General features: G+C 40.9%; 1 protein-coding gene across 6 annotated transcripts in view; it reads left to right on the top strand.

Moving 5' to 3' along the window:
* PEPD (peptidase D) overlaps positions 1-26,363 on the top strand; it is a 199,672-nt gene that overhangs the window by 63,134 nt on the left and 110,175 nt on the right. For all 6 annotated transcript variants that reach the window (XM_085589437.1, XM_085589435.1, XM_085589434.1 and 3 more), the window contains 3 exons: positions 12,746-12,809; positions 14,767-14,814; positions 16,445-16,506. In XM_085589437.1, the coding sequence (XP_085445563.1) occupies positions 12,746-12,809; positions 14,767-14,814; positions 16,445-16,506 (174 nt within the window). The remainder of the gene's footprint in view (positions 1-12,745; positions 12,810-14,766; positions 14,815-16,444; positions 16,507-26,363) is intronic.

Here is a 26,363-nt window from a genome sequence, read left to right on the forward strand (position 1 = left end):
CAGTCTTACCGAATCAAGTTTCTGGTGCAACAAAGCTGTTAGCCATAATTTCTGTTCCTAGAAAGCATTGAGTTGGTACGACTGCATGCCTTCACAAAGACTTCAGTTTTGCTAATTAATGCTGCACCTGCCATTTACCTCCTTAATTATAAATGACAGAACTAGTCAGTGTGCTGATTAAAGATATTTTATAAAGTAAAACATACTGTACAGCAGCTGCTTTATGTGGAGAGCATGCCAGAATGACTTAATAGCCTTGCCACATAGAGTGTTTTTAAAATAAGACAAAAAGTATTTAACCCTTTCATGCTCTAACTTTAGAAACATATTAAATGTATTACTGGTTCAGAAAAATAAAATGGTGCTGTGGTGCTCAATTAATGATGCAATTTCCTGTGTTTTCTCTGAAGCTCTGCTGTATGACTGGTAAGCATTGCAGCTTTAATCTGACTTTAGTTGCACTCACTTAATTGCACTTACTCTAAATTCACTCACTATAAGTAATGTTTTTCTGTTAATAAGATTGAAAGCTATCTGTGTGTTCAAAGTTGAGCCTTGGATTAGCGCTTGGAGCTGTAATAAAGCACAGTGAAAAGCTTTGCAAATGTTAGTTATTTCTCAGTGACCTAATAAGGAAGCTCTTTAAAACATTGTCGTAAATTTCAAGTAGATTATAACCAAAATCAACCTTTGGTTTTGGTGATTACACTTGACTGACATCAGCAAAACTAAGTAGTTTTACTGCCATTTGAAAAAACTACAGAAGTATATTGTTGGGGGTTTTCTGTTTGCTTGCTTTTTTCCCCCTTAACACTTTTGAAAGGATCAGATACAAGAAAAGAAGGGATATCACTTTTGAAAGGATCAGATCAGTACAAGAAAGCCTCTCAATCTGTGTGGGCTTTTACCTGTTTTTTCTTACAGTCTTTTTAGGACCATGAAAATTAGAAGCTAAGAAATTGGTTTCTTGATCTCTTCTTCTAAATGGAGATTGGTGAGATTTTGTGGCATTTGTATTTTGAATAATTGTTAGTATTAAATTGTGTACAGCATGGTATGTTTGACTGTATGGTGGTGATGGATTCTGGTGCATGAATTACTCTTGTTTTGGCAAGCAGAGGGCAAGGTGTGTAGAAGGGAAGCTGACAGTGGGGACAGCTCCTTGGGAAGGGAGTGAAGTGTGCGTGTAGGTTATAGGGAATGAACTCCAGATTCCCTCAATTACACCTTTAATGTACATTTTGCAGGAATGAAGGACATCTTCTACAGGAGTTTTATTAATGTGCAGCATACAGGTCCTCTTCTCATAGCTTGCTCCAGAGCTGTGTGTTTTTTTGTTTTACCCTCAGAACTGATCTGCTATCTACTACTATTTTTTATTGTAATGTTTTTCTAATATGCTCTCTTTATGCTTCTCTTTTTCTGTGTCTCTCAATTTGATCTTTTACTGCAGTTTTCACTTCCCAGTACCCACTGAATCTTTATTTTGCTGTTTTAAAAACACCCCAGGTTAAATCACTTTAGGTCATCTTATTACTGTTTTGTACCAATTGGCATTGCAACTTATCTGCAAAGTTTATTACCATCTGGAAATGTTCTCTGTGGATCTCAAACATACTCAGTTCTGCTTCTGTTTCTGAGTAGTGTCAGAACTAATTTCAATCTTTGCAGTATCTCACTAATCAAGACTTGCAGTCCATTTCTGTTTATTGCTTTAACTTCTGGGAACATTGGTCTAAATTGACACAGCACTTTTCAGTGTGGCAGTTGGAGGGTTTCCCAGCCCAGGGAATGCTCATCTTTTTATCTATTTATTTGTTTTTATTTTCTGCTTTAGGCTTTTCTGTTTTCTTATTATGACTAGTCATTGAGTTTCAGGTTACATTGTAGTGTTTCTGTCCAAGCCAATTTGAGTTAATTTTGGAGAGTAGCAGTCTTGAGAGAGTTTTTTGTCAAATATTTTATTATTATTCATGTCGTACATCTGTTGCTTTGCCCTTCATCTGATCCTTTCAAAACTGCACGATAAAGCTGGTTGCTTTTGATTGACAAGACTTACTTCTGCAATCTCCCAGGGTGCTTATTTTCCATGATTCCATTCTCTCCCTGGTACAGTGATTTCCATTCCTTGTCCTCCCTTCATTTATTATTGTATTTAATAGAATCATAGAATGGCCTGGGTTGGAAGAGACTTTAAAGATCATCAAGTTCCAGCCTCCCACCATGGGCAGGGACACCTTCCACTATCCCAGGTTGCTCCAAGCCCCGTCCAACCTGGCCTTCAGCACTTGCAGGGGTGAGACAGCCACAGCTTCTCTGGGCATCCTGTGCCAGGAACTCAGCACCTTCACATGAAAAATTTATTTCTAATATATGATCTAAACCTGCTCTGTTTTAGTTTGAAGCTATTCCCCCTTGTCCTGTCACTCCAGGCTCTTAAAAATAGACTTTCTTCCTGTTTCTTTTTGGCTCCTTCAGGCACTGGAGGACTGCAGTGAGGTCACCCTGAAACTTCTCTTTTCCAGGCTGAAAAATCCCAGTTTTCCCATCCCTCTGCTCCTCCTGGAGCCTCCTCTGGGCTCTCTGCAGCAGCTCCAGGTCCCTCCTGTGCTGGCCAGGCTGGGGCAGCTCTGCAGGGGGGTCTCCCCCAGGGCAGAGGGGCAGGATCCCCTCCCAGGTGCCCCCTGGCCCAGCCCAGGGCAGGTTTGGGTGCAGCTCTCGGGGCCGGGCAGGGCCGGCTCTGCCCCACGGCTCCCCCAGGGCTCTCCCAGGGCTGCTCTTGACCTGTTCATTCCCAGCCTGGATTGATCCTGAGGGCTGCCCCAACACAGATGCAGCTGTAGCACTTGGTCTTGTTAAACCTCATGAGATGACCATGTGCCAGCTGCCCAACTTCTTTGTGGATAAAAATTACATTTTCAGAATAATTCATGTCTGGATTGCTCTTGCCACTTCACTGACAATTGTTTTCTCTAAAAGCACTGCTCAAAAACTCAGACTTCTCAAATGTTCAATTGTCCTAGTGTTCTCATTGTCCACAACCTTGCTTGGTCTGGGATGAATGTGCATTATTTTTACCACTTTTATTTCAGTACTTATTTTTATAAATCTTTGATTTCTCTTGGCTTTCTTAAACAGCTTAAGTTTCTTGTTGAGAAGACTTGAAACCATAAGAGCAGTTTGTATCTGTCCATTGATCAGCCAGATCTACCAGCACGCACCTTTAAGTGCATTCTCCAGTTGGTGATTTTGTAAGCATTAAAGTGTTTATTTTTCCTCTCCTCTTTTTGATTCAGGCCTTTTGAGAAAAAAAACAGCACTAAACAAATCTGTTGGATGATGCTGCACCAGAGTTTTTTAATATCCGGATGTGGCTTCAAACCACAGATTGAGATAGCATGTCTCATTTCAGTGGTGTGGCAGGGAATGTTGATAACCCCTACCAGGCATTTCTTATTTTATACTTCATGTAATGTGCTACCAGCAGTACTGAGTTCAGTGATATAAACTCCCGATAACATTTTGAAATATCAGAGAAGCCAAGTTTTTCTTTTTATTATCAGGCGTGCCATATGTATTTTCTACAAGGACTTGGCTGCTGCTGGTAGGAAGGTGAGCTGCAACAAAAAGTGTCCATGGGGGTTTGCCAGCAGTGCTCCAGCAAGGCTCTGCACCTCCACACTGCTTCCTGTTGTGCCACTGCCCAGCCTGAGGGCAGAGCTCTGTTTCTTGTTGCCCTGCATTTGGGAAGGTGCTTCTGTGAAAAAAACCTCAAGTGAAATACCTACACTAGTTCATGTGTTCTTGCCCTTCTGAAATTCCACATTCTTAGCTCTTGATATTAACTGTTTTCCTTAAGATTTTTATTCCCTGTGACCTGTCTGTATGCTCAGGAAGGACTCTCTGAAAGAGTGTGGTATCTCTTGAGAAACAAAAAAAGGAAAAACAAACCCAACTGGTCTGCTAAAATATGCTAGGGAAGTTATAATTAATATTAATGCTTCTTAAAAGTTAAATGTGAGTGTAAAGCAGGCAGAATGTGTTTACTGCTGTGTACCCCTTGCTGGAGCTCTGGCAGTCAGAGCAGGTGGTCACAACTGTCCTGGGGAACACCAGATGCTTCTTTGTCTGGCAGGGGCAATATGATGTCGTGGATACAGCACTGTGTGAAAAGGTAGGTTCTGTCTTTTCTTTGTGCCCATTGAGTTGTTGTGTCAAGTTCATTTAATTTCTTTGTGGTTTGGCTTTCCTTACAAGTTGTGAAATGGGAATGTTACCATCCCTTTCCTTCAAAGCTGTTCAGGTCATCTAATGCTGCTGTAAAAATCACTGCTGCTTTGTCTCGTTCTGTTACTGTTTAATATGGGAGATGTGAGACATGCTACTCACATTCCAGAGCTTGCTATAGTGCTTTTATGTGCAAGATATTAAATATTGCTTGTTTCCCCCTCCCCTCCCCCATCTTGATGTTTTTCCAAAGTACAAGCAGAGCATCTGCTATTGGCAGATTTGGTATATAACTTCCTTTGTTGAGCAGCATGAATTGAGACTAGTGTTTGAGTGAAACACTTACTATATATAGTGACCTAGAAATTGCACTTAATACCTTAACCACTATAATTCTTATGCTTTTTTTTTTTTTTTTTTTTTTTTGAGAAGAGAGCTTTCTAATGAGTATATGCCATCAGTTTAATGCTACAAGAAATCTTTTGGGGATTTTAGTGTGTAAACATTTCCTTAGTCACAGTTCTTTCTGTATAGAGCCCTTGACTCCAAGGAAGAATTTTATTTGCAGAGAGGAATAAAGCAAAGGTTACCAATTGAAAGTTTTCTGTATTTTTATTGGGTAGCTCTTGATAGTATCTCTTAAATGTCTAATTGAGACACTGCTGCTTGAGGTAGAATTTATAGAAAGTCTAAAGACCTGTTCATCTTTTGGAAATGCCTGTGGTGGGAATAGCTAAGCAGGAGCAGTGACACCGTATACTTGAAGTAGATGAAGTAGGGAGGTCAGTGTTTGGCTTTTACTAGGATTTGCTGTGAAAGTCTTCTCAATACTTGATTTCTGATTTCCTAAGTCCAGTGGCCTGTATTGCTGCTCCAGTTACTCTGATTCTGCATGATGTGTATAGCACTGGGAAGTCCAGTATCACATACCCAGCACCTTGAGTCCAGCTTCATGCTTGTGAACTCTGCTGTTCTGCCTCTCAGACAGATGGCATTCACTGACAATCCTGCTTGCTTCCAGGATCAGCTTGAGTTGTCATCATCTTGATTTCTTTCAAAGTCCATTATTTTCTCAGAATCCATCTTTCTGCAGACTGTATCAAATGGAGCAGGGAGTCTTAGTTTACCTGTGTGCAGGTAGTTTTGTCTCTCAAGGAGTGTAGCAGTAATCTTGAGAACTGTGGAAAGGGAGGACCATTAAGGTAGTCAAAACATTGTTGGAGGCTGTCTGTGATACCAGCAAGCCCATTAGTACTGTTTTATTTTAAATCTAGCTTGATAGATTTTAATCTTCTTGTTTGAGATAGTGAAATTCCTTTTGGATATAAAGGTGATGGCACTTTTTTGGACAAAATCAGGAACATCTGTTGGTGTCTTTTAAAGTGTGCTGTGTTGTTCTTCCTAGCAGTTCTTGACACCCTCTTGTTTGGTTAATGCTTTACCATTTGTTAACTTGATGATATTGTAATGAGAAGGGAGTTTATTGGTGAATCTCTGACAGCATTAAAAAAACATTGCTTTTGCATCCCTTCTCCTCTTTCAGCTCTGCATATCGTGATGTATTTCTGTTTTTCTGCTTTAAATTTTGCCAAGGTTGTTACTCTGTTTGCAGTCTCTCTGAAATTTATACTCTAAGCTCATTCTAGCAAGGACTGAGAAATGAGTTGTTGACTGTGTAGAACTTCAAGCTCTGAAGATTATGCTTGTCCAATTGTCTCCTCATGCATGTGCTTTCCCTCATTTAAGTGAAGAAAAATGTAATGTATTTAATGCCATTTGTGTGTGCTGCAGTGCCACGTACAGGTGCTACCTGCATGATAATGTATGCATTTAATTAGCTCAAGACAAAGAGATTTTGCCATAAAGTGGTGTTTTATATCATTTACTCTGAATATGAAAGTCAGGGTTGAATGGAAGAAGCAGAAAGCTTTAATGTGAAGTTCACTAGTTTTAGCCCTTCTGCCTCACTGCAGCACAAATCATCTTTTCCTGATTTTGTGATACAAGCTTGGACAACTTTTCATGTACTTTAGGCACTAAAACTTGTAGAACCTATGAGGAGAGTACTGTACCCTGAACATTATTGTGTAGAAGTCTTTGTTATTACTCTATTCTATTATTTTTCCAACTATGTTAATCCTTACTTTTAATTATTGCTTGTGAAAACATCACTTTCTGGTACCTACCACAAGCTGTGGCTCCTAAAGACAATAAGACTTGTGGATCTGTATTTTAATTGTAGGAGAGTCTTCAGCATGGCCTGTTGCTTTCTGTCAGTACTTACTGTCTTCTTCCCTGACATAGTAGGAGTTCCTCTAAATGGTTGTTGACTGGTTATTTTGCGATTCCTACAGCTCCTTTTTTAAAAAAATACATTAATGCTGTTGAGTTTTGGTGGTTGGCTGGGGGTTTTTTGTTTCGTTTTTTCTTGCTAAAGCCAGATATAGTGATTAGAAATGTAGGTAATTCCCATTATTTGCCCTAATACACATTCAATGACAGCATGTGTAGTCAGCCATCCAGAATACTGCTTTGTTGTCTGTGGCATTTGATATTAAATTAATACTTAATTTTGCAGAAGAGCAGTTACATCACATTGGTGTTTATGGTAGGCTGCACCTATTGGCTTTATTTTTGTGAAGTAAAGCACCCTTCTTCCAGAATAGCTGCAAAACACAAACAAGGCCAGATGTGAGGACTTAAGGGATTCTCTGAAACAATTGAAGTCTCAACATTATAGGTGTATAATTTGTTTAATATTCACACTGAACATACCATTTGGAAATTTTTTTTCCTACATGAATATTCTACATTCTAGACTGTGCAGTAAGATAACTAACCTTGAACTAGGAACTCCAACTGAAATGTTAAAGAAAAGCTAAATTGGGCTGCTTTAGGAAGAGCTGAATTTCATTTAAAGCTGGTCCACTCTAAAAACTAAAAACTGAAAATCTGTCGTAGAAAATACGAAGCAACCTTTAGGAATAAATGTTAAATATATTGAAGTTTGGATGAATGTTTAGTTGCAAAAGAAAGCACATATATAAAAGTGTATATCAGCAATTAGGCTGCAAATATATTAGCAAGTGGCTTAGATGTTTTTCTTTCAGGAATAGCTATCAGCTGTTATAAATTCTGTTCACAGTTTTTCTTTGGCATTTGTGATTTAGATCCATCTCATTTTACCTCTCTTCTGAATACAGTTCTGAAAACCAGAACACTTTTTATCATGTTAGTATTACAAGGCTATTGCTCCAGAGTCCTTGAGCATACAAAGAAGTGCTGCTTAATGGAATTCTTATAGTAATGTCAAATTTGTACAGATCTCTTAAGATTTGTGTTATGAATTCTTGTGCAATGTAATGAACAAGAGGTTTAAAATGTTTTTAGACAATGAGACCAAGTTTTTATTTGGTTTAAAGTGGAAATACAACATGGTTGATAAACTGCTGCAAAGAAATTGTGATTTGAATTTTGTCCAAACATGTAAAAGCTTTAAAATAATTTTTTGGCATATTTATAGATATGCAGAACTGTCATAGCTGTTCATCTTTCTGACGGATAAACAGAGGAGTCAGTGTTATATTCCAATTTGAGGATCACATCAAAGTGGAGCCAGTCCTAATAATGTGGTCTGGCAAAATCTGAACTGGTGTGATTTGGCTGTGATTTGATAAAACTTCCTGGTTTCTAAACATGCCATTATGTACCATGTGAATTTAGTTAAACCAAATGGAGAAGTTTATTCTACACTTGGATGTTTTCACCAAGGTGGATAACTGACTGGGATCTGTGATTGCTAGTTTTTAATACTATACTCCCTTACACTTTTGCTGGTGGTTTTTGTGTTTGATAAATGTGTGTTAGAGAAATAAAGTACAGCTACTGTAAGGTATTAATTTATTCTATGACTTAATGTTTCACACTGGATTTTTACAGTGAAAGTTTTGCTGCTGCTCCCTCATCTCTTTTTTCCATTGCTACCTGAGTAGCATTTTGTTTAAAATAAAGTTGTCACTTGTTATCATTGACGGATGAATCTCCAATATTTGGTGCTTAAATAAAACCATAGCTGTTAAAATAAGGCAGTATATAAGAATTCAAATCTTCTTAAAATATAGCTTCATATTTTTAGGCTATCTTTAGCATTTCCCAGTCCTCTTGAGAGTAAGAAACCAAGTAGGTGATCTAGATGGGGCAGAAAAACATGGCAGAGAGAGGTTTCATGGGAAGCATCAGTAGAAAGTAAACAGCTTAATGTTTAACTCAAAAGAACTCAAGATTTTTCATTGGAAATTGGGATGAATTGTAAGTGACCCACTAGAGAAGTCTCTTCTTTGAGGTGTTCTTTGTGGCTGAAAACGAGAAAAAGTAGGATCATATTAATGTAAATTAATATCAGTACAGGACTCTTATGTTTTCTTTCTGATGGCCGTGAACTCTGTGATGCCGGATTTTTGCCTAGATGCTTGTTCCAGGAGTTTGGAGTTGCTTTTTGCTGTAAGAGAAAAAGATAATTCCTGTTATTCTGGAAGTTAACTTATGACAATTCTAACACTTGTATTTGCTTGGCTGGAGTTATAAAACTATAGGGGGAGGATATTGAGCCTTTTTAGAGCTGATCTTTTAGGTCCGATTATTCTCTGTGAGTTTTTGCCAAGTTGTGTTGTCAGGGAATCAAAACAATTTTGCACACCCCAAGCCCCTTCCTGAGGCCTGTAAGGATCAGGTCAATTCTTCTGTTCACATCTGTTTATAAAAGGGTTGGGGTTTATTTTTCATAGGTAAATAGGCATGATTCAATAATATCTGGGATCATATCTTCCACTTGGGTAATCCTTCTCATTAATTTATGGCTTGCTGTGGGTTTTTTTGCACATAGTCTCTGCAGTGATTAATCAGAATTCTAAAACTGGCAGCCCATAGCAGCATTACAAATGACAAAGCCAAACCTAAAAGTTGTAACCAGTTAACTTACTCTGGCTTCTTGAGAGTCATTTGCTGGCAGAAGTACTCCTCATCCCTGGGAAATATCAGATGTACTTGAAATAATGATAACTGAATGAAACCTCTGATTTTCATTATGCCAGGTGAACATGTCATGGAAGATACCCTGTGGCAATGGTGATCAGTGCTAGCTTTAGCCTGTTTTGCATTCAAGTTGGATAAAAGTGGGTACTGAGCCCTGTATCTGCTCAGGAACTCTGCACTAGTACTTTCTACAGTAACTACCATGTTGTGCATAATTATCTTTCATTGAGCCCTGCTAAACTGGGAAAAAAAATGGAAGACAGTAGAGAGAATGTGGAAAGGTACATTGAGGATGACAGAATAATTGAATGGCCTGGGTTAGATAAAACCTTAAAGATCGTTGAGTTTCAACTTCCCACCATGGGCAAGGACACCTCCACTATCCCAGGCTGCTCAGAGCCCCATCCAGCCTGGCCTTGGGCACTGCCAGGGATCCAGGGGCAGCCACAGCTGCTCTGGGCACCTGGACCAGGGCCTGCCCACCCTCCCAGGGAGGAATTTCTTCCCAGTATCCCATAACACTCCCTCTGTCAGTTTGAACCCATTTCCTGTCAATCCCTTGTAAATAGTCTCTCTCCACCTTTCCTGTCAGCTCCTTCAGGTACTGGAAGGTCACAATTAGGTCAGTCTGAAGCTTCTCTTTTCCAGGCAGAACAATCCCAGCTCTCCCAGCCTTTCCTCCCAGCAGAGCTGCTCCATTCCTCTGATCATCCTGGTGCCTCCTTTGGACTCTCTCCAGAAGCCCCAGGTCCTCCCCAGGGCTCCAGGGCTGGGGCAGCTCTGCAGATGGGATCTCACCTGTGTGGGCAGAGGACCAGAACTGCCTTCCTTGGCCTGCTTTGATTATCTTGTTTCTCATTCTCCCTGACCTTTGGCTGCTTTCTATACTGCTTTTCTACATGTCACAGCATAGCATTTTTTGGCTCTAATGTAGACTTCATGTTCACTTTTTCCTTGCACCTCTATGGTTCTGCAGCAGAGTTGGTCTTAGAAATCTTTCCAGTGGGAGAGGCAGCTTCATCACTGGAGCATCGTGGCTCCTGTGGGATGAGTTTGTGGGAAGTGTATATGAATTTATTTTTCCATCTAGTTGGAGGTGCTAAATGACTGTATAAAAAGAGTGAGGCAGAACTGTGAGTGCTTCAGAGAGGAGCTGAGAAGTCTGGCTCTCAAGTTCGTGCTAAGAGTCTTGCTGACTTTTGAGCTAGCAAGAGGAAGATGAGCAGGGAGGTACACATCTGGGAATCGTGGCAGCTTGTCATTAGGTGTGATGAAGGCAAAAGTATCTCAAAGATGACCTAGTTTAACAACTGAGGGAGAGGATGAAGGATTGTGGGAAGCTGCTATTCTCTTTCTCTAAGAGAAAAATTCCTCAGCCTTGAAAGAATGATGAGCCACTTTTGTTCCTCAAAAGATTCATAGTGTACATGGAAAGAGACATTGGAGGGATTAAAGCTGAACGGATTAATATTAACCATAACCGAAGAATTAGATTAGTAGCTGTGTGCTGTAGGCTACACAATTATAGGAGGCAACTAGCAACAACAGGAACAAAAAAGTTGAGAAAGAGCTTGTGAAATGAAAGAAATTTCCTTATTGGAGTGATGAAAAATGAGACCTATTCTTACTTTAACTGCATTAAATGAAGTCAGTAAAATCCAGCACACTTGTGTATATACTTCTATGAAATATTTACTTTACATTAAATAGTTCTTTGATTTAAACAATGCAGCTAATTATAAAAAGGTTCTCTGGATGTATTGCTCTAAAGAGCATACATTACCATAAATTACCATTGACCATACATTAGCTGGTTTTAGAGTTGGGATTCTTCTGATACCAGATGAATTGGTTAAAACTATAAAAGAGAACATGACTGGAAGGTGCTAAATCTGTTCATCATGTTTCTGGATTATTAAAACACTTCAGGGTGTGAGGAATGAAGGAAGAATAAGGAGATGCTTGTAGGAGAAAGAATATGCAAAAGTTGGAGGTAAGGCTACTACAATATAGAGGGTATATAAAAACTAGAGGATATAGTGGGTTTTTTAAAATTTTATGTGATATAAGCCAAGGACAAAAGATAAATGGTAATTGCTTTGAAATCTCTGTCACTGATAGGAAGAGTCTACACAAGGAGTATTGCAGAAGGGAACATAAAATGATATAGGTTTGTGTTACGTTTGAGTAGTACTTTCACAGATAATTAATTTTTAAAAATCTGTGATTTTCTTCTTGAGAACACCATAAACGGTTTCTTGTTGCTCCTGTCACAGCCCAGTACTGTTTGGAGCATGAAGAAATAGAAGTGATAAAGAAGCACACAAGATAAAAAAATGGACATTAGGTAGTGCTGCAGCCTCCTGGTACTGCCAGCAGCTCTGGTATGTGCCTGAGGTGTAGAGCAGCTCCTCAGGTTGCTGTTTGCCCTCCTGCTTCTGATGGTCCTCACTGCAAGGGTTAGAAATGCCCTTTGGCCTCCAGCCTCATTTATTCTTTCCCCAGATGGTTTCCTGCTCTTGTTGTGCGATGTTTACATAGCTGAAGCTTTGGTCCTGCCCACACCTCTTGCTCTCCCACTGTTGCTCAGGAAGCAAAAGCACAGGATCCTCCAAGCTCCAGCACCAGTCATGGGATTTTTCCTTCCCTTTTCTTTACTTTGCAAGTAAATAAGTGTTTTTTTATGGAAGGATATAAACTGGGTGATTTTATTATTTTGAGATCACATTTTTAGGATTATACAGGTTGTATTTATTTCAGTGTAGGGGACATGGAGATTTTAATCAGAGACTGAAGTCTCCTGAATAACTGGCTGCTACCATACAGTGAAGAAATGAGCAACAGTACAGCCACTGGTACAAAAGACAGCAGGAGAGCCCTGGAGGGGCTGACTGCAAGCAGATCCTTCACGTTCTTCTTGCCTTTAGAAAAATGTCTCTGGCTGGATATTGGGAGAAAAGAGTAGAAGAGATTTAGTTTTGAACATGGACCTGTAAAGTTTCCCATTCTGTTGGGTTAGAGGAGTGGATTTCTGGTGTCCTGAGGAATAGAGGCAGCAGAGCCCATGTCTTAATAGCCCTCAGTCTGCTAGATGGTTACCAGGGTAAAAAAAATAATGTTTTATTCACTCTTTGAATGTAACACAGGACAGGCTGGTCTTTTGTTATTTCTATGTCCTTCCCAAGTTTGGTGAGTTGGAAGGTTATGTATAAGTGTCATGGCAAAAGTCCCATTTCCTAGAATGGGAAAAAAACACTTTTGTTCTGAGGAGGCTGTGCTATCAGCATGGACTGGATTAAAGCACACTTATTTTTGTAGCTGTGGCAACTTTCTGTGTAATCTCCTATTTTGAGAAATAAGATTAGTAAAACATTCATCATATCTGATTATTGTTGTGATAGTAGAGAATATTATTTCTTTGTCTGTGGCCTTATTAAATGTAAGAGCAAAGCTAAACCCAGATGTGTATTTTTGTTTTTTTCCAAAGGATCCATCCCCCTGAATTTTTCAAGAACAAATATGCTGTGGATGAAGCCCACTATGTGACTGAGGTAAGTTGTCTGTGTCTCTGAATATTTTTTTCTGTGAATACAAAATCAATGAGTGGCAATGACTTTGCTTAATTTTAGTCCCTTTCTTACTGAATGTCTCCTGACTTGGTGGGATCTTCTCTCCCTTCCCTAGCACTTGCAGATTTTTTTTGAGGCTGCTCTTTTGATCTGAACATAATTCTTAATCCAAAGGCAGTATCATAAACATGTCCTGTGCATGATGAGACCTGTCAGTGTGTGGCTTTATCCAACTAAAACATGTTGCTAAATACATTTTTTTAATGCCTTGGAGATTTGTGGAGATTGCTGTCAAGGAATTCTAGCTCAGACTTCAGAGCCTACATTCATTTGATGCCTCCAAAAAGCTGTTGGGAAAGGCTGCCTCCCTCACTATTATTTTCTATAGAATCATCCTATTACTTGAACAAGCAAATATATTCACATTACTGGGTGCAAGTGTGCCCTGCTTAGTTAGGTTTCTGATTTAATTTCTGAGCAGATGTTTGTACACTTGTGCACCTGGCCAGCAATCGTTTCTGTGGCAGGAAGGCTCAGCAGGTGAGGACAGTATTCCTGCCAAGCCCTGTGTGTGACTTTCATGGAGAGCAGCTTGAAGAAGACTCCTCTGATTCTTCTGTTCCCATAGAACACTAACTCTGACTCTCTAGACTAAAAGTTTTGCTCTCATCAGCTGTGAGGAGGTTTTATTTAATTTTCATAATGAGTCCAGCAACAAAGTAAAGTTTGATCTATATGTCAGAAGTTGGGAGTGGAGGGAGCTATGGAGAGGTTGATTTTTGCCATGTGTGAGTTGGAGTCATGTAGTGTTCAGGTGCTCCAGTGCTCATCTGTCAGATGGTGAAGATTGCAAATGGAAAATACATGTTTTATTTTTAAAAATCACATTCATCTTAGTCATTTTGGGTTACTTTCTGGCAACAAATGTCTTTATTGCAGTTCTGTTCTCTGCTTTTTTACTGCTTAAAAACTTCATTGATGGGAAAAAGAGCTCTTTATGTGGACCAGTAAATAAATTTAAAAATGAAGGCTGCTTTTGACCTGGACTGCATGTATTGAAGTGGGAAGCTGTTGAAGCTTGCAGCATAACTGTTCAGCCCTCAATGGTTCCTTCAGCTTTTGCCTTTTTTGCCAAGGAATTGGCTTTCCACCATCAGGACACCAGGGGCCTTTTTTATAGAATAGCTTTACATCAATGAATGACCAACATGTGTAAGCGTGTTATCCTGATATTTGATGGGATTAAGAAATGAAAAAAATAAAGGGTGGAATCGATTTTTTGAGATTCACTGTCATATACCTTCTTTTGTTGATGTTAGTAGTGTACTATTAAGGTGGTTTAAAGTTGATAGAATATTGCTCCATGAAGCTAGGTGATGTGTTCAGTGCCTTGTGATGTGTGTAATCTAGCACCCACCCTTCTGCAGCTGCTCTGAAAGCCCAGCACTCTACAGGTCCAGTGATTTTGTTCTGTTTGTGAATGTTTGAAGGAGCCTAATAAAATGATTGGTTAGTAGAAGTGACCCAATGAGAAGAAAAGTAAACATTCTTGGCTAAGCATTTAGCACATTGTAGCATAATAATATTAATGCAGATATGTGCAGGGTAGAGCACACTGATGTTCTTTATTTCTGTGTGACATTACAATTTTTTGGCTCCTATGTTGTATCTTCCTAATGATGACAATAGACATGAGTTATAATTGTTATTTATGTCTTTAAATGACACAATGAACTTGATCACTGTCAATATTTTGTATTCTGCTATCTCTTGTTGCATGTCTCAGGTAATGCTACAATATCTGAAAGGTAGCAAAGGAACATTTATGTCTTTGCAGCTCATTTACTTTATATACAGTGAATATTGATGAAATTGGTATCAATGTGGTTATATGGAAGAAAAAAAAGACAAATAACAGTCATCTAAACCCTCTTTTTAGTTATCCAGTGTATTGGCTTCGAAGAAACCTGCTGTACTTCTCACTTTGGTAAGTCATATTTGGAAAGTACTATATTTCTTCAATAAGGATACCAGTTTATGCAGCATTTCTTTGCACTGTCATTCTCTGTTTTTTCCTCCCCATCTTACACCAAATTGGAGGCCACTTGTGTAGAACAATCTAGTCTTCTAGCCCCTCCATGGTTTCAAGATTTTTAGCCTCTGGCCTTATCCCATCTGCATTCTGTCTGCCAAAAGCTGTATCGGATTTCTGGTAAAACATGACAAGCCTGGAGACCATGCTGGCCTCCAGCCTACCTTCACTGACTCCAAACTCCTTTTTCCTTTCATGCTGTTCTGGCCATGTCATGAGCATGTTTGGGCCTTTCTGTGGCAATCCCACAAGGATTCAGAAAATACTTTTTCTGCATAGAGTGGTTTAGTAAGAACAGGTTCTGGGAGGAGTGAGGCAATATCAAATGTTTGCTAAGTATTTTGAGTGGTGCTTGCTTATTTCTTGGGAAGAAGCATGAATGAGTGGAAGTGAAGACTGCAAGTTTCTCTTTCCCATCACCTCTCTCCCAGCTGCTCCCCTGCTTTACAGGTGTTTTGTAAACTCCTACTATCTGTTTTATTGTCTCTAATATTTATAAAATTTATTTGCTGACTCTGAGCTTTCCCTTACATTACAGCAGATGCAGTTGCAGCTTCTGAATTTCTTGTTTTCCCATGATAGAGACCAGACAGAAGTCATAACAAAAAAATCCTTCCTTAGGAAGTTACATGGCCTCAGATCTGAATTCTTTATCCATTAAGAACAGAGGCCCTAAATAATTTTCAGTCTTTCTTTCATTTATATTTGTATATACACATATACTCTTAAAAGATGCCCCTATGTCTTAATTTCATATTCTTTAAGAGAAATGAGAGAAATTTAATGTTTGACTATCTTGTGCTTCTGACTGTGCACTTTTTCACATGGAGTTGTTATCACTCTGGGAGCATCCTGTTGTAATCAGGAATTTTCACATAATTTGTGGCTGAGAGGAGGGTGCTGTGGTGCTTTCACATTCCTCCCACTGCTGTGAAGTATTCAGAGAAGGGAAGAGCATTTCACTGCTGCTGAATGGAAACCTGGTCCTCTCCTCCTGTGGTCTCGTTCCAGAACTGCTGCTCTGCAGGGTTCCCCAGGCACATGTCAGAAGTGTTCATCTGCTGTGTAGCAGCCAAAATACTCTTGCTTGAATAGAAAGCTGTAGGGGAGCAGCAAGCAAATTTAAATAGTAATATTGCCAAGGCTGGGCATAACAATTTATTTCAATATTAAATTTCTTTAGAAGAAGCTTTGCCTATTTTTCATTCTCTTGCCCTCTATAATTATATTAGAGGTCTCACACCTCTCTCTCAAGACATAAGGACATTAGAAATCAAAGCTTGTCTTGTTCCTAAGCAGCAGATCCTGACCCGATTTCTGTGCTGGTCTCCTATGGAACTAATTATTTCTTATATTGGACTGTATTTGAACAAACAGCTGGGGGGTTTTTATTTATAGTTATTCAGGTAAACTTATGTGTAAGTTTTCCCAAATACTACTGCAATCAAGTTCTCCCCATGATTTAAATTTTAAATATACTTGTTTGGCTCAGAATCACAGTCCTTTTTAATCTTTTTCCTCCCAGCGTGGTGTTAATACTGATAGTGGAAATGTCTCCAAAGAAGCTTCCTTTGAGGGGATCAGCCAGTAAGTGACACAGCTTTTTTGTACATTAATTGTTACATGTTAAATGGTTATGTTGAATTAATTTTAAATTTCAAATTAAATTGTGTTTTTTCTTGATGAAAGGATGTTGAATGGCAGATCAGATGCCAAATAAAGAAGTTCTGATAAATGTTTCTAATGACTTGAAGTACAATTGGTTTTTTTTGGCAATCTCTCTTGCATCTAAATTAATCCAGATTTTCTCTTTGTGCTTATACCCATCCTCATATATCCATTTCCACTTTTGGGATTGGAATATTTGTTTTTCAGATTGAAGAAAAATTAATCTTTAAGAGTAGTCTCTTTCTCTTACTAAGTTCCTTGTACATTATTAATCTAGGTATTATGGATTCTGGTAATGCACAGTCTTCTGAAAAAATGTTACATTGCAGGTATAAAATAAATTCACAAATCACATAAAAAAGGAATAATCATTTCTCTGTCTAGATGTGAGCTTTTAGTGTCCCTTAATGCTGTCCTTTTATGAAATGTGGCTACTAGTGAGGTGAAAATGTCTTCTTGCATGCAGTATTTTGATAGGGCAGCAAATAGAAATACATTGCAGCTTGCTCTGGTCTGTGAGGTTGTTGGCCTCAATTTTTAATGAAATACAACTTTTGTTCTGTTACGATATCTTTTAAAGAAGATAATTTTCTGTTTTTAGCTCAAGTGTATGGCAAAAAAGAAACAGACGCCCATCACTAAAAAGCCTGTTAAAATAAGCAGTTGTGCTGAGATGTTGATCATTGACTCCCAGGCACCTCATTGTATTTTTTTCCATTTTCCTCTGTCAGCAGCATGTTAATTCTACAGAGAGGATGGTAGGGCACAGAATTTGCTGTGAGCCTGGGCATTCATTTGTATATTCTGAGCATGCTTTCTGCTGGGATTGTTTCTTTGTGTCAAGCAATCTGAAATCTGGAATCTGATTTCATAATTAGTTCTCCCCTCTGTATCCTAAATGGCAGTTTAATGGTTCTGTCAGGGATATTGGGAACAAGGTGCCAGGTATTTAGACAGCTTTTGCTGCCCAATAGGTATGCCACAATACATGCAGGTCGCTTCTAACGAGTGTTTGGTGTCCTCCCTGCTGTTACAGCCAGTGTGAGTTCTGTAGCTTTGTCCAAGATGTCATCTTACACTCTCCACATACAGGTGGACTCCAAAATCTGTGTGGAGCAATATCTGCAGTTTTATCTGATACACTTCCACATGAAGTACAAACAGTTATTCGCTTCACTGCCAATTCTTTATTGGAATGATGTACAAAAGTATGTTTGAACTACCAAAAACCCCCTTTTTTACCCTGAATTTCACTAAACTCAGTTTAAAGAGTTTCATTAGCCCATTCACTAGTCAACATTAAGTTAGGAAGCCACTCCATTTAGCACTTCATTTGAGATTTTAATAGAGTGTCTCCTACAACACTGAATGATATTTAAGCATTGGCTTCTCAATTGGTGCTGAACATGCTGTGTGTGTGCTCCAGGAGGAGTGCTTCTCCATTCCCAGCAGGGCTTGCCAGCTGGGAATTCTCTTTGAGACTTGGCACATGTTCATCCCTCTCCACCCCTAGGCACTAGGTCATTCATTTTGCTGCCTTTGACAGGTCTAGTTGGTACCTTCCCCTCCCAAGCTCACAGTATGGAAGAGCATGCACTGATATTGTTTTTGGATCAAATCCCCTCTGACAGAGACCATGTCTTCAAACCACTTGTCACTCCAGTCTTTCTTTGATCTCTCTTTTTCTCTTTGTGTCTTATCCTGGACTGTGGTGGCTCTGGTGAGCTCGTGCTTGGTCCACGTGCAGGGGGTAACTGGTGGTCTGGAGGAGGGGGTGAGCTTCCTTTTAAACTGCTTGCCTCAGAATTTTGTAACTGTCTATATAAACCAATTCATTTCATATTTGGTTTCAACATAGACCCAAAACGAGTTCAACTTTCCTCCTTTCCTGTTTCTTCACCTCTCCTGTAGCAAATGTTTCTGTTATAGAAAGATATATTTCAGATGTATTGATTGCTTCCAAGAGGATTACACCCAGATCAATGTGTTCCTTCAAATTGCTCCCTCCTGGCTGTGCCTTGCTGGAACTCTCAGTCCTCAGCTCAGCCAGGCTCTGCCCTGGCCATGATACTCTATTTTATGCCTGATCTCCTGTTTTGTTTTCTGGCTTCCTGGCTAAGATCTAATTTCTTGCTAGGATCATTTTGTGTTTCTCTTGCTCCCATATGTCTTTTTTTCTCCTAGGTTGACCTTGCCCAGTAGGGGTGGGGGCTGTAGGGGGTATTTAATGATGGATAATAATGAAAATACTGTCTAATTTCCTGAAAAAGGTCAATCTTACTCTTTTTGCAGGCTGTTCATCTGCTTCTGTGAGAAGCTGTCTTTTTCTTGCCCTAGTAATGTTGCTTCCCTGCCTTACTTTTGAACCTTTTGAACTTCTTCTGGAGCACTATTACCTAAGCTATTTGGTTAATTTTTCTACTGTCATAAATAGTAATTTGAGACAAAATGACTGCTGTGGTCATGGGTTATTCCTGTGCCCTGAGGATCACTCTGAAGTTATTTTTGTCATGCTAGCAATAGCCAAACTTGATTCTATCATGATTATAGAATCTGTAGTGGTGAATTATTTCATGGTTTCCATTAGTTTAGCTCTCTCATATAGCAAGGCATGTTGCCCTTCAGAAAAGCTGGTGTGTTGCTGCAGGCTGTGGGAACAGAGGCCAGTGGTACACAGAAAGTTCCCTGCTCAACAGAGGGTCACTGAGGGACCAGCCTGGGACAGGGATTAAAACAGGAGACCTGGACCATGTCCTAGTGCTGCTCCTAGTAACTCTCCTCAGGTCAGCTCTGTTTGCAACTCTTCAGAATCCTACAGAAGGGGATTGCTCACTTGCCCCAGAAGGCTGAAGCATAGAAGGCAGATTTCGAATGTAGTTCCAGTGTTTTCTTTTCTAGAAATTCCTATTTCTGTTTGCTAATAGAGACCAGTTCTGCATTTGCAGTTTTTTTCCCTAATTCATGGATACATTCTTCAAATGTGCAGGATTTTCTTTAATCTGATTTTGTCAGTTATGTAGCCCTTGTAAAAATGCTTTGAGAGGATGTGACTCACCATACAGAAAATGTATTTTTAACCTGTAGGGTTGAACAGTAATGTGCCATATACTTTAAAGCACTGTTGACTAAATCTTTGCTCACTGTGTTGGCAGGGTTTTTTCACCCTCAGAGTCAATTGAGGTAAATGATGGACAGTTTAAGCAATGTACCTAATGTTTAAAGTTTTGCAGTGAATTCCTCCTTTCATAATGAATAGCCAAATCAGTTCATTAGGACAAAGAATCTCCATGTTGAAGAAGAGAAGAAAATTCTAACATTGTGTATCAATATGTTTTAGATTTTTATCACTGTAGACACACACAGTGTATTCATTAAACTGACAAAAAGAAGTCTCATTATACAGAGCTTTTATATGGGAGGTGTAGATTTCTAGGGTTATTTTAACTAATGAATTTGTCTTGCATGTGAAAGGACAACTCAGTATGAAATCAATTTGGACATGCCTTAAAATGTAGCATTTCTTAGTTCTGCATTGATTAAATGGGAGCACTAATATGTACCAGATTGCAACTGTAGCAAATGCCAATTTGTTTTCTTCCTCAAGACCACATATCTCATAATCTAAGTACTGTCAATTTGCAAATTGGAGAAAAATGTAGAATTAGATTGCGCTGCCTAATCCTCCTAACATGAGGATAGTACATGTTTTGTTACGAACAAATTGCTTGCTGTCTAGTGAGATCAAAACTTTGCTGGGAGGCCATGGTCAGGGGATATTATGTAGGGTTTTGTGCACAAATTCTGTGAATTAAGCACCATTTGAATACTCATACTGTTGGTGGTGAAAAGCTGTTGAGTTTAACGTAACTTTCAGGACGTGGTTGGTTTGTTCAGCTGCCTTGCTGGTAGGTGCCCTGGTGCTGGCCAGGACAGGGTTGGTTTTCTGTCCAGGATGGGGCACGGCCAGGACCCAGGTGTTGTTCTGTCCCAGCTCATGTCAGGGCTGGGGCTGGGACTCTCTTGCTTTGGAGAAGAAGGGTGTTCATTCCTGCAGAGAAATGTGATGGGCAGAGTGGTCCCATTCGGTATTTTGTTTATTGTCAAGGGCTTTCCATGTAAATATTTTCTTTGACTTACACCTTTTGTCATTAATTTTGTTGCTGTTGCTGTTCATTTTCTTATCTCATTGCTGTTTCCAGAAAATTATTCTTGTCTCAACCCATCATCTTTGCCTTTTGTACTTTCACTTGGAGGGGGAGGGGAAGCAAGTGACACTGTGGTTCTAGTGGGAGCACTGAAGAAAGAAAATGGGGTGACTTTTGAAGGACTATTCTGCTCCAAAGGTTTGAAAGTTCACCCCTGAACAGCTACAGGACCCTGTTAAAGTGATAAAATATGTGACAGCAGAAAAGCTGTGGCAATTCCAGAAGGGCACAAAGTCATGCAACATGCTGGGCTCTGGCTGTGATTTATCAGACACTAGACAGCACCCTCAGGGGAGGAGGAGGAAAGCAGAGCAACAGGTGCTGTGGGCACTCCCAACTGCAGCTGAGCCAGAGGAACAACCCGTGCTGGGAGCAGTTGCATCTGTACAGAAAAAGAAATCCAAGACAATCCATTTGCTTAGTGAGGGATGAAGAGGAAGCAGGGTCCTCACAACAGGAGGAAAAGGCAGAGCCAGAGATAATCACCTGATCCCTATCCCCAGGTGAGCTGGGAGATGTGCAAAAAGATTTCAGCTGCCAGCTGGGAGAGCCCCATGTAACCCAGCTGCTGCAGTGCTGGAATATCGTGGCCCACAATATGAATTCAAGGAGTGAAGCCAAGAAGCTGGGATCCCTGTCCCAGAATATGGAATTGACCAGGGGATTAGAAAATGAGCAGAAACTCAGTCTCTGGAGTCAACTCCTGTCAAGCATGAGGGAAAGGTATTCTCTCAAGGATGGTCTAATGCAAAGAGAGAAGTGGAATGCCATGGAGCAAGGTATCCAGTACCTGAGAGAGTTATCTGTGCTGGAGGTACTCTATAAGTATTCAAAACAGTCCCCTGTAAATCCAGATGACATCTGGATGTGGTAGAAGTTCCTATGGAGCATGCCATCACTGTGTGCCAGCTCACTGGCAGCAAAGTCATCAAATAAGAACAGTCAGTGGATAATTAGGTTATTAAATGCAAGCTATATGAAGGATTTCTTACCGAGCATGGTTCTGCATCACATCTGTGGAAAGACTGTCCAAGGATATCCAACAATTTAAAGAGGATCACCAAAAATTTAAAGAAGTGTCCCATGCTCTGCCAGTACAGAGCAGTTCCTTGTTATTTGGAACAAGTCTCAAGACTTGCTTGAGAGAGAGGGGACACAGCATGAGGTAATCTATGGTTTAACCTGCATGATCACGGAGAGGACATGAGGAAGTGGGATGGAAACCCCACCCCTGCCCTGGGAGCGCTGGTATGTTGAGAGGAGGAGCAGCCACCACATGAAATTAGTCAAGGACGAGAGCAGCTCCAGTTTCCAGTGGGCAAGTCCTCAGACTGAAGGGTTGATGTTACTTTTTGTCACTTGGCACTGAAGCACAGCTCCTCTGGCATCCTGAGTGCCAGTGCTGGGCTGCATCTTCAGAGAAGTCCCTTCCACACATCCTGGCCCTGATGCCGTGTGCAGTGAGTGGATGGCTCTGATCACACAGCAACCTTGAATAGGAAACCCCAATTGCCCAGGGATCTTGAGAGTTGCCAGGAACTGGCCTGAAGGTGAACATTTCAGATTAGCATCATAAGAGGAGGAGAAGGTGACGTGCTGAGGAGGCCCCACCATGTACTCAGCCAGCAGAAAAGGAAAAGCGATGCGCTCTCTTCACTGCTGTGCCACAGAGAGAACTGAAAATGGAAAGCTGCTGCATGGAATCCTACACCATGAGCCACAAAAGCTCTTGAGGGACGAGGTGGATCAAGTCAGGTTGCAGAGCTGAAAGCCTCCAGATGGCCTTGGAGATGGCTGAAAGAGAGAAGTGGCCAAAACTGCCTCTACCCTGGCTCGGGGTGGTGGCAAATGCCCAGTGGGGGTGGCTGGACCGGTGGGAAAAGAGCATTTGGCAGCAGAGGGGAAACCCAGCAGGGCTGCTGAGCTGTGGCAGAGCACCAGTGCTGGGTAGGGAACACGGCTGTCAGAGCCCTTCCTGCAGGGCTGCTGCAGGACATCACAGCAGCACACAGGTGGATTGGGCTGCCAGGTTAAAGGGCTCAGGTGGATCTGGGCTGGTGAGGCTGAGTTACCTCTGGCCTGGTGGGCCCATGACACCTCAGGTCATCGGGGAAAAGATGCAACATCCAGAGGGGTTTGTGATCGAGGGGTGCCTTTAGCCACAAACTCCATCTCCCAGATTATCCATGATTGAAACGTGCACTGCAGTCACGCAGGGCCAAAGGGGGAAAGCCTCTGTGGTGTGAGGGACAGTGGTGCAAATATAAATAAGGGGAGGCCTGGCAAATGGATGGCATCCTTGGCAAATTGATGGCACCCTGCTCCTGCCAGAGCCACCAAGGCAAGCTCTGCATGCTGACAATGGTGGAAACACCACTGGGGGGCTGGAGATTAATCCTTTGCCTCACACCACTGCCTGAGACACAGTCCTTGAAAAACAATCCTGGGGTGACATGGCACCCCAGAAAGAGCTGAGTCAGGCAGTAGGACTCATTTCAGAAATGGACTCATGGACACCCTGGCCAGAGAGCCCAGGCCTGGCTGGGTGTTTCATACTCCTGTCACAGACCCACCTCTGGCAAAGGGGAGCGCTGCCGTGGGCTGTTCAAAACCACACTGAGCAGTGGGCTGGGACCTTGGACACTGGGACCCACATTCAGCAGAGGCCACCTGGTGAGTTTTCACTAGAGGCTCTGCCAGTGGAGCTGGCCCTGCTCAGTCCAAAGCTCCACGTGCCTCAGCAGGGGATAAAGTCCCTGTGATGCATGTGAGAAAGGTGCCAGGGAAGGCATCGTGGATTTGTCCTGCCTCAGGCAAAGGCAAACCCGTGTATGGGATTGCTTTTGCTCAAGGACCTGGGTGCACTTGGTGGGTGATGAAGAGGGGTGGGGAAACAGGATATTCACCTCGAGGGGATTTGATTTTTGGGTGAGAGCAGTTTGTAATGTTGAATTGTATAATACTGGTTGCTGAATGACACTGTCACTGTGTGCCATTACCACCAAGGACAGTGAGTATGAATTGCTCAGGAGCTCAGTTGTGAGCTCCGGGTGCAGCAACCAGCAGACAACACACCAAGTTTCCTGACCTGGGTGACATCTAGGATAGACAGACCACACAGATATGGACCCAGACATTGTTTACACCCCTTCATGTCATTGCTGGGGCCAGGAGGAAGGGACCCTTTCGCTTTGGAAGAGAAGAGTGTTCCTTCCTGTTGAGAAGCATTTTGGGCAGAGCAGTCTGGTGTTTTCTTTATTATTGGGGTTTTTTTTCCTATGTAAGTTGTTAGTCTTATACCCTTTGTTATTAATATTGTTACTGTATGTTTTCTTATCTCATTGCTGTTTCCAGTAAATTGTCTTATCTCAGCCCATGAACTTTGCATTTTCTGCTTCCAGTTGGAGGGGAAGGGGGCAAGTGAGTGGCAGTGATGCTGTGGTTTTAGCAAGAGCACTAAATTGGACAATACTATCCCTAAACCACAACAGTAAGTAAGAGTAAGGAGTGATTTGAGTCATCAGCCTTTGAGGTCTCACAGTTTATAAACAGGTGGCCTTGTGGCCACTCACCTAGGACCCACAGCTGCCATGAAATAGGTGGAGTGAGACAGTTCTGTCCTTAATCTTTGACTTCCTTGAGAAAGTGGCCTACAATATATTTGCTTGCACATATGGGTTGATGCTGTGTCTAAGAGGTCTAACATCTTGTTTTCTAGCTGGCATTACATTAGAAAGTCTGTCTCTCAGGTGAGAGAACTGCTGTTCAGCTGACAACCTCCTGGCTCTTCTCCACCCACCAGCACCTTCCTGATTCAGTCCTGCTGCCTCTCTGTGTGTTTAATGAGCTTCTTCAGTTGACAGCAAACTAGAATTTTAAAGAACTGACACATAGTAGGTGGTCCCAGCCAGCAAGACTTGGATTTCTGGCAGCACAAAGACAGTTCAAGAAGAGCCTGATGCTTTGTGAAAGCTGGCCTAGAACAGAGCCTGGACAGAGTTACAGAATAAAGCAGGGATTGGCTAAAAGGCCTCAATGGATCCACCTTGGGCAGCACAAGAGCCCAGCCAGGCCCACACCCAAGATGGACCCAGAACGGTCCCAGAATGGACGACCGCTCACAAGGTCTCTCACTTTGATCAGTTCTGGCCCATCTGCACGTTGGAGTGAATTGTCCAATTCCAGCTTTGGCTTATCAAGTCCCACCCTTCTTGTCTTTCTCTCTTCAGCCCACCATTGTTTGTGTTCTTGGGTATGAGATTTGGATCATTTGTCCTTGGTCCCCAGCTGGAGAAGGAATTGCTTTGTCTCCTTTCTCTGTGAAGAGAGCTCACCATCCCCTAATAGGAAGCTCAGAACTACACACTAAAGCAGCACAGAAGCTGAAAAATATAAAAGCTAAAACCTGAGGCATGGCCAGGAAAGATAAAATCCAGGGATCGTAGCTAAAATGGCTTTTCTAAAACAGTGAGCTGCTGTAACTCTACACCAGTGTACAATTTTCCTCCTTTTCTGAATGCTCGGGTGAGACAATCTTCTTTTGTGAGGTTCATATTTGGCTCATTTAATTTGATTTTGATTTCATCCATTTTTGTTTGTGGTTAAAGTCATCAATTCAGTTTTTTGAGATGTGCATTTTCAGAATCAAAGTCAGCTACCTTTTGTAACTGCCCTTCCCTGTGCTCTATTTTCTTTTGTTACTTCACAATAACCATAGTTTACTGCTATTTGCATAGAATGGTGTTGGACACTCCAGTGCTGCACTGTCTCCTGACATCTGCCTTCATTGATCAGTTTTCTGTCTGACATACTGATGACATTATTGAAAGGTTTTGTGTCTCTTGTTACAGCTGTAGCATAATTCTGTGTCTTGGTTTTCTGCAGTGGTGTCAGTTGGTGTTCTCCAGCCACACAGGGAGCTCAGGCTTTGGGTTCTTAGAATATTCATAGGTTGATTTTACTATGTCATTCATATATTTTCTTCTGAAAAAAAATGTATTTTACTGTCTCTTCCATTTTAGAATTATTCCTGCATTGGTCTACATAAGTGATAATTTGAGATGGTGATGATTAAATTGAAAATATGCCCTTTTGATACTTTGTTGTTTCCAAGTGACTAATTTTGCTATATAGTGGTGCACTATCCTGTGACTGGTGGGTGGCTTTTTGTCTTGAGTTGTTTTTACAGTGATTTCCCATCAATACCCATAATATTGAATACCATACAGCTTGTCCTTGTTGAATGTTGTAAAGAGTTTTTGGTTTGAGCTACTAGCCTTCTCCTTATTAGGGTTTTATAAGTTTATGAGCATCTGTTTCTGAAAAAGAAACATAGGGATTTTTTTTCTTCTTTCTCGGGACACATTACATAATTAAAAGTGACTTCTAAGTAATTTTTAAAAATTGGGTTTGTGCTTTCATTGGTCTCTTCTGAGGTATAAAGAATGGTTAATAACCTGGAATGGATTTAATTTTTTCCTTCAAAAATGTGGGAAAATGAACTGTTGCCTCATAACATTCTTTTGAAGAACTGTTGGGAGGTTGTAGCATTTTAATTCTCTTAAATACCCG

The sequence above is a fragment of the Lonchura striata genome, chromosome 11 (genome assembly GCF_050655825.1).
Source record: "Lonchura striata isolate lonStrDom1 chromosome 11, ASM5065582v1, whole genome shotgun sequence".
In the NCBI taxonomy this organism is placed as follows: domain Eukaryota; kingdom Metazoa; phylum Chordata; class Aves; order Passeriformes; family Estrildidae; genus Lonchura; species Lonchura striata.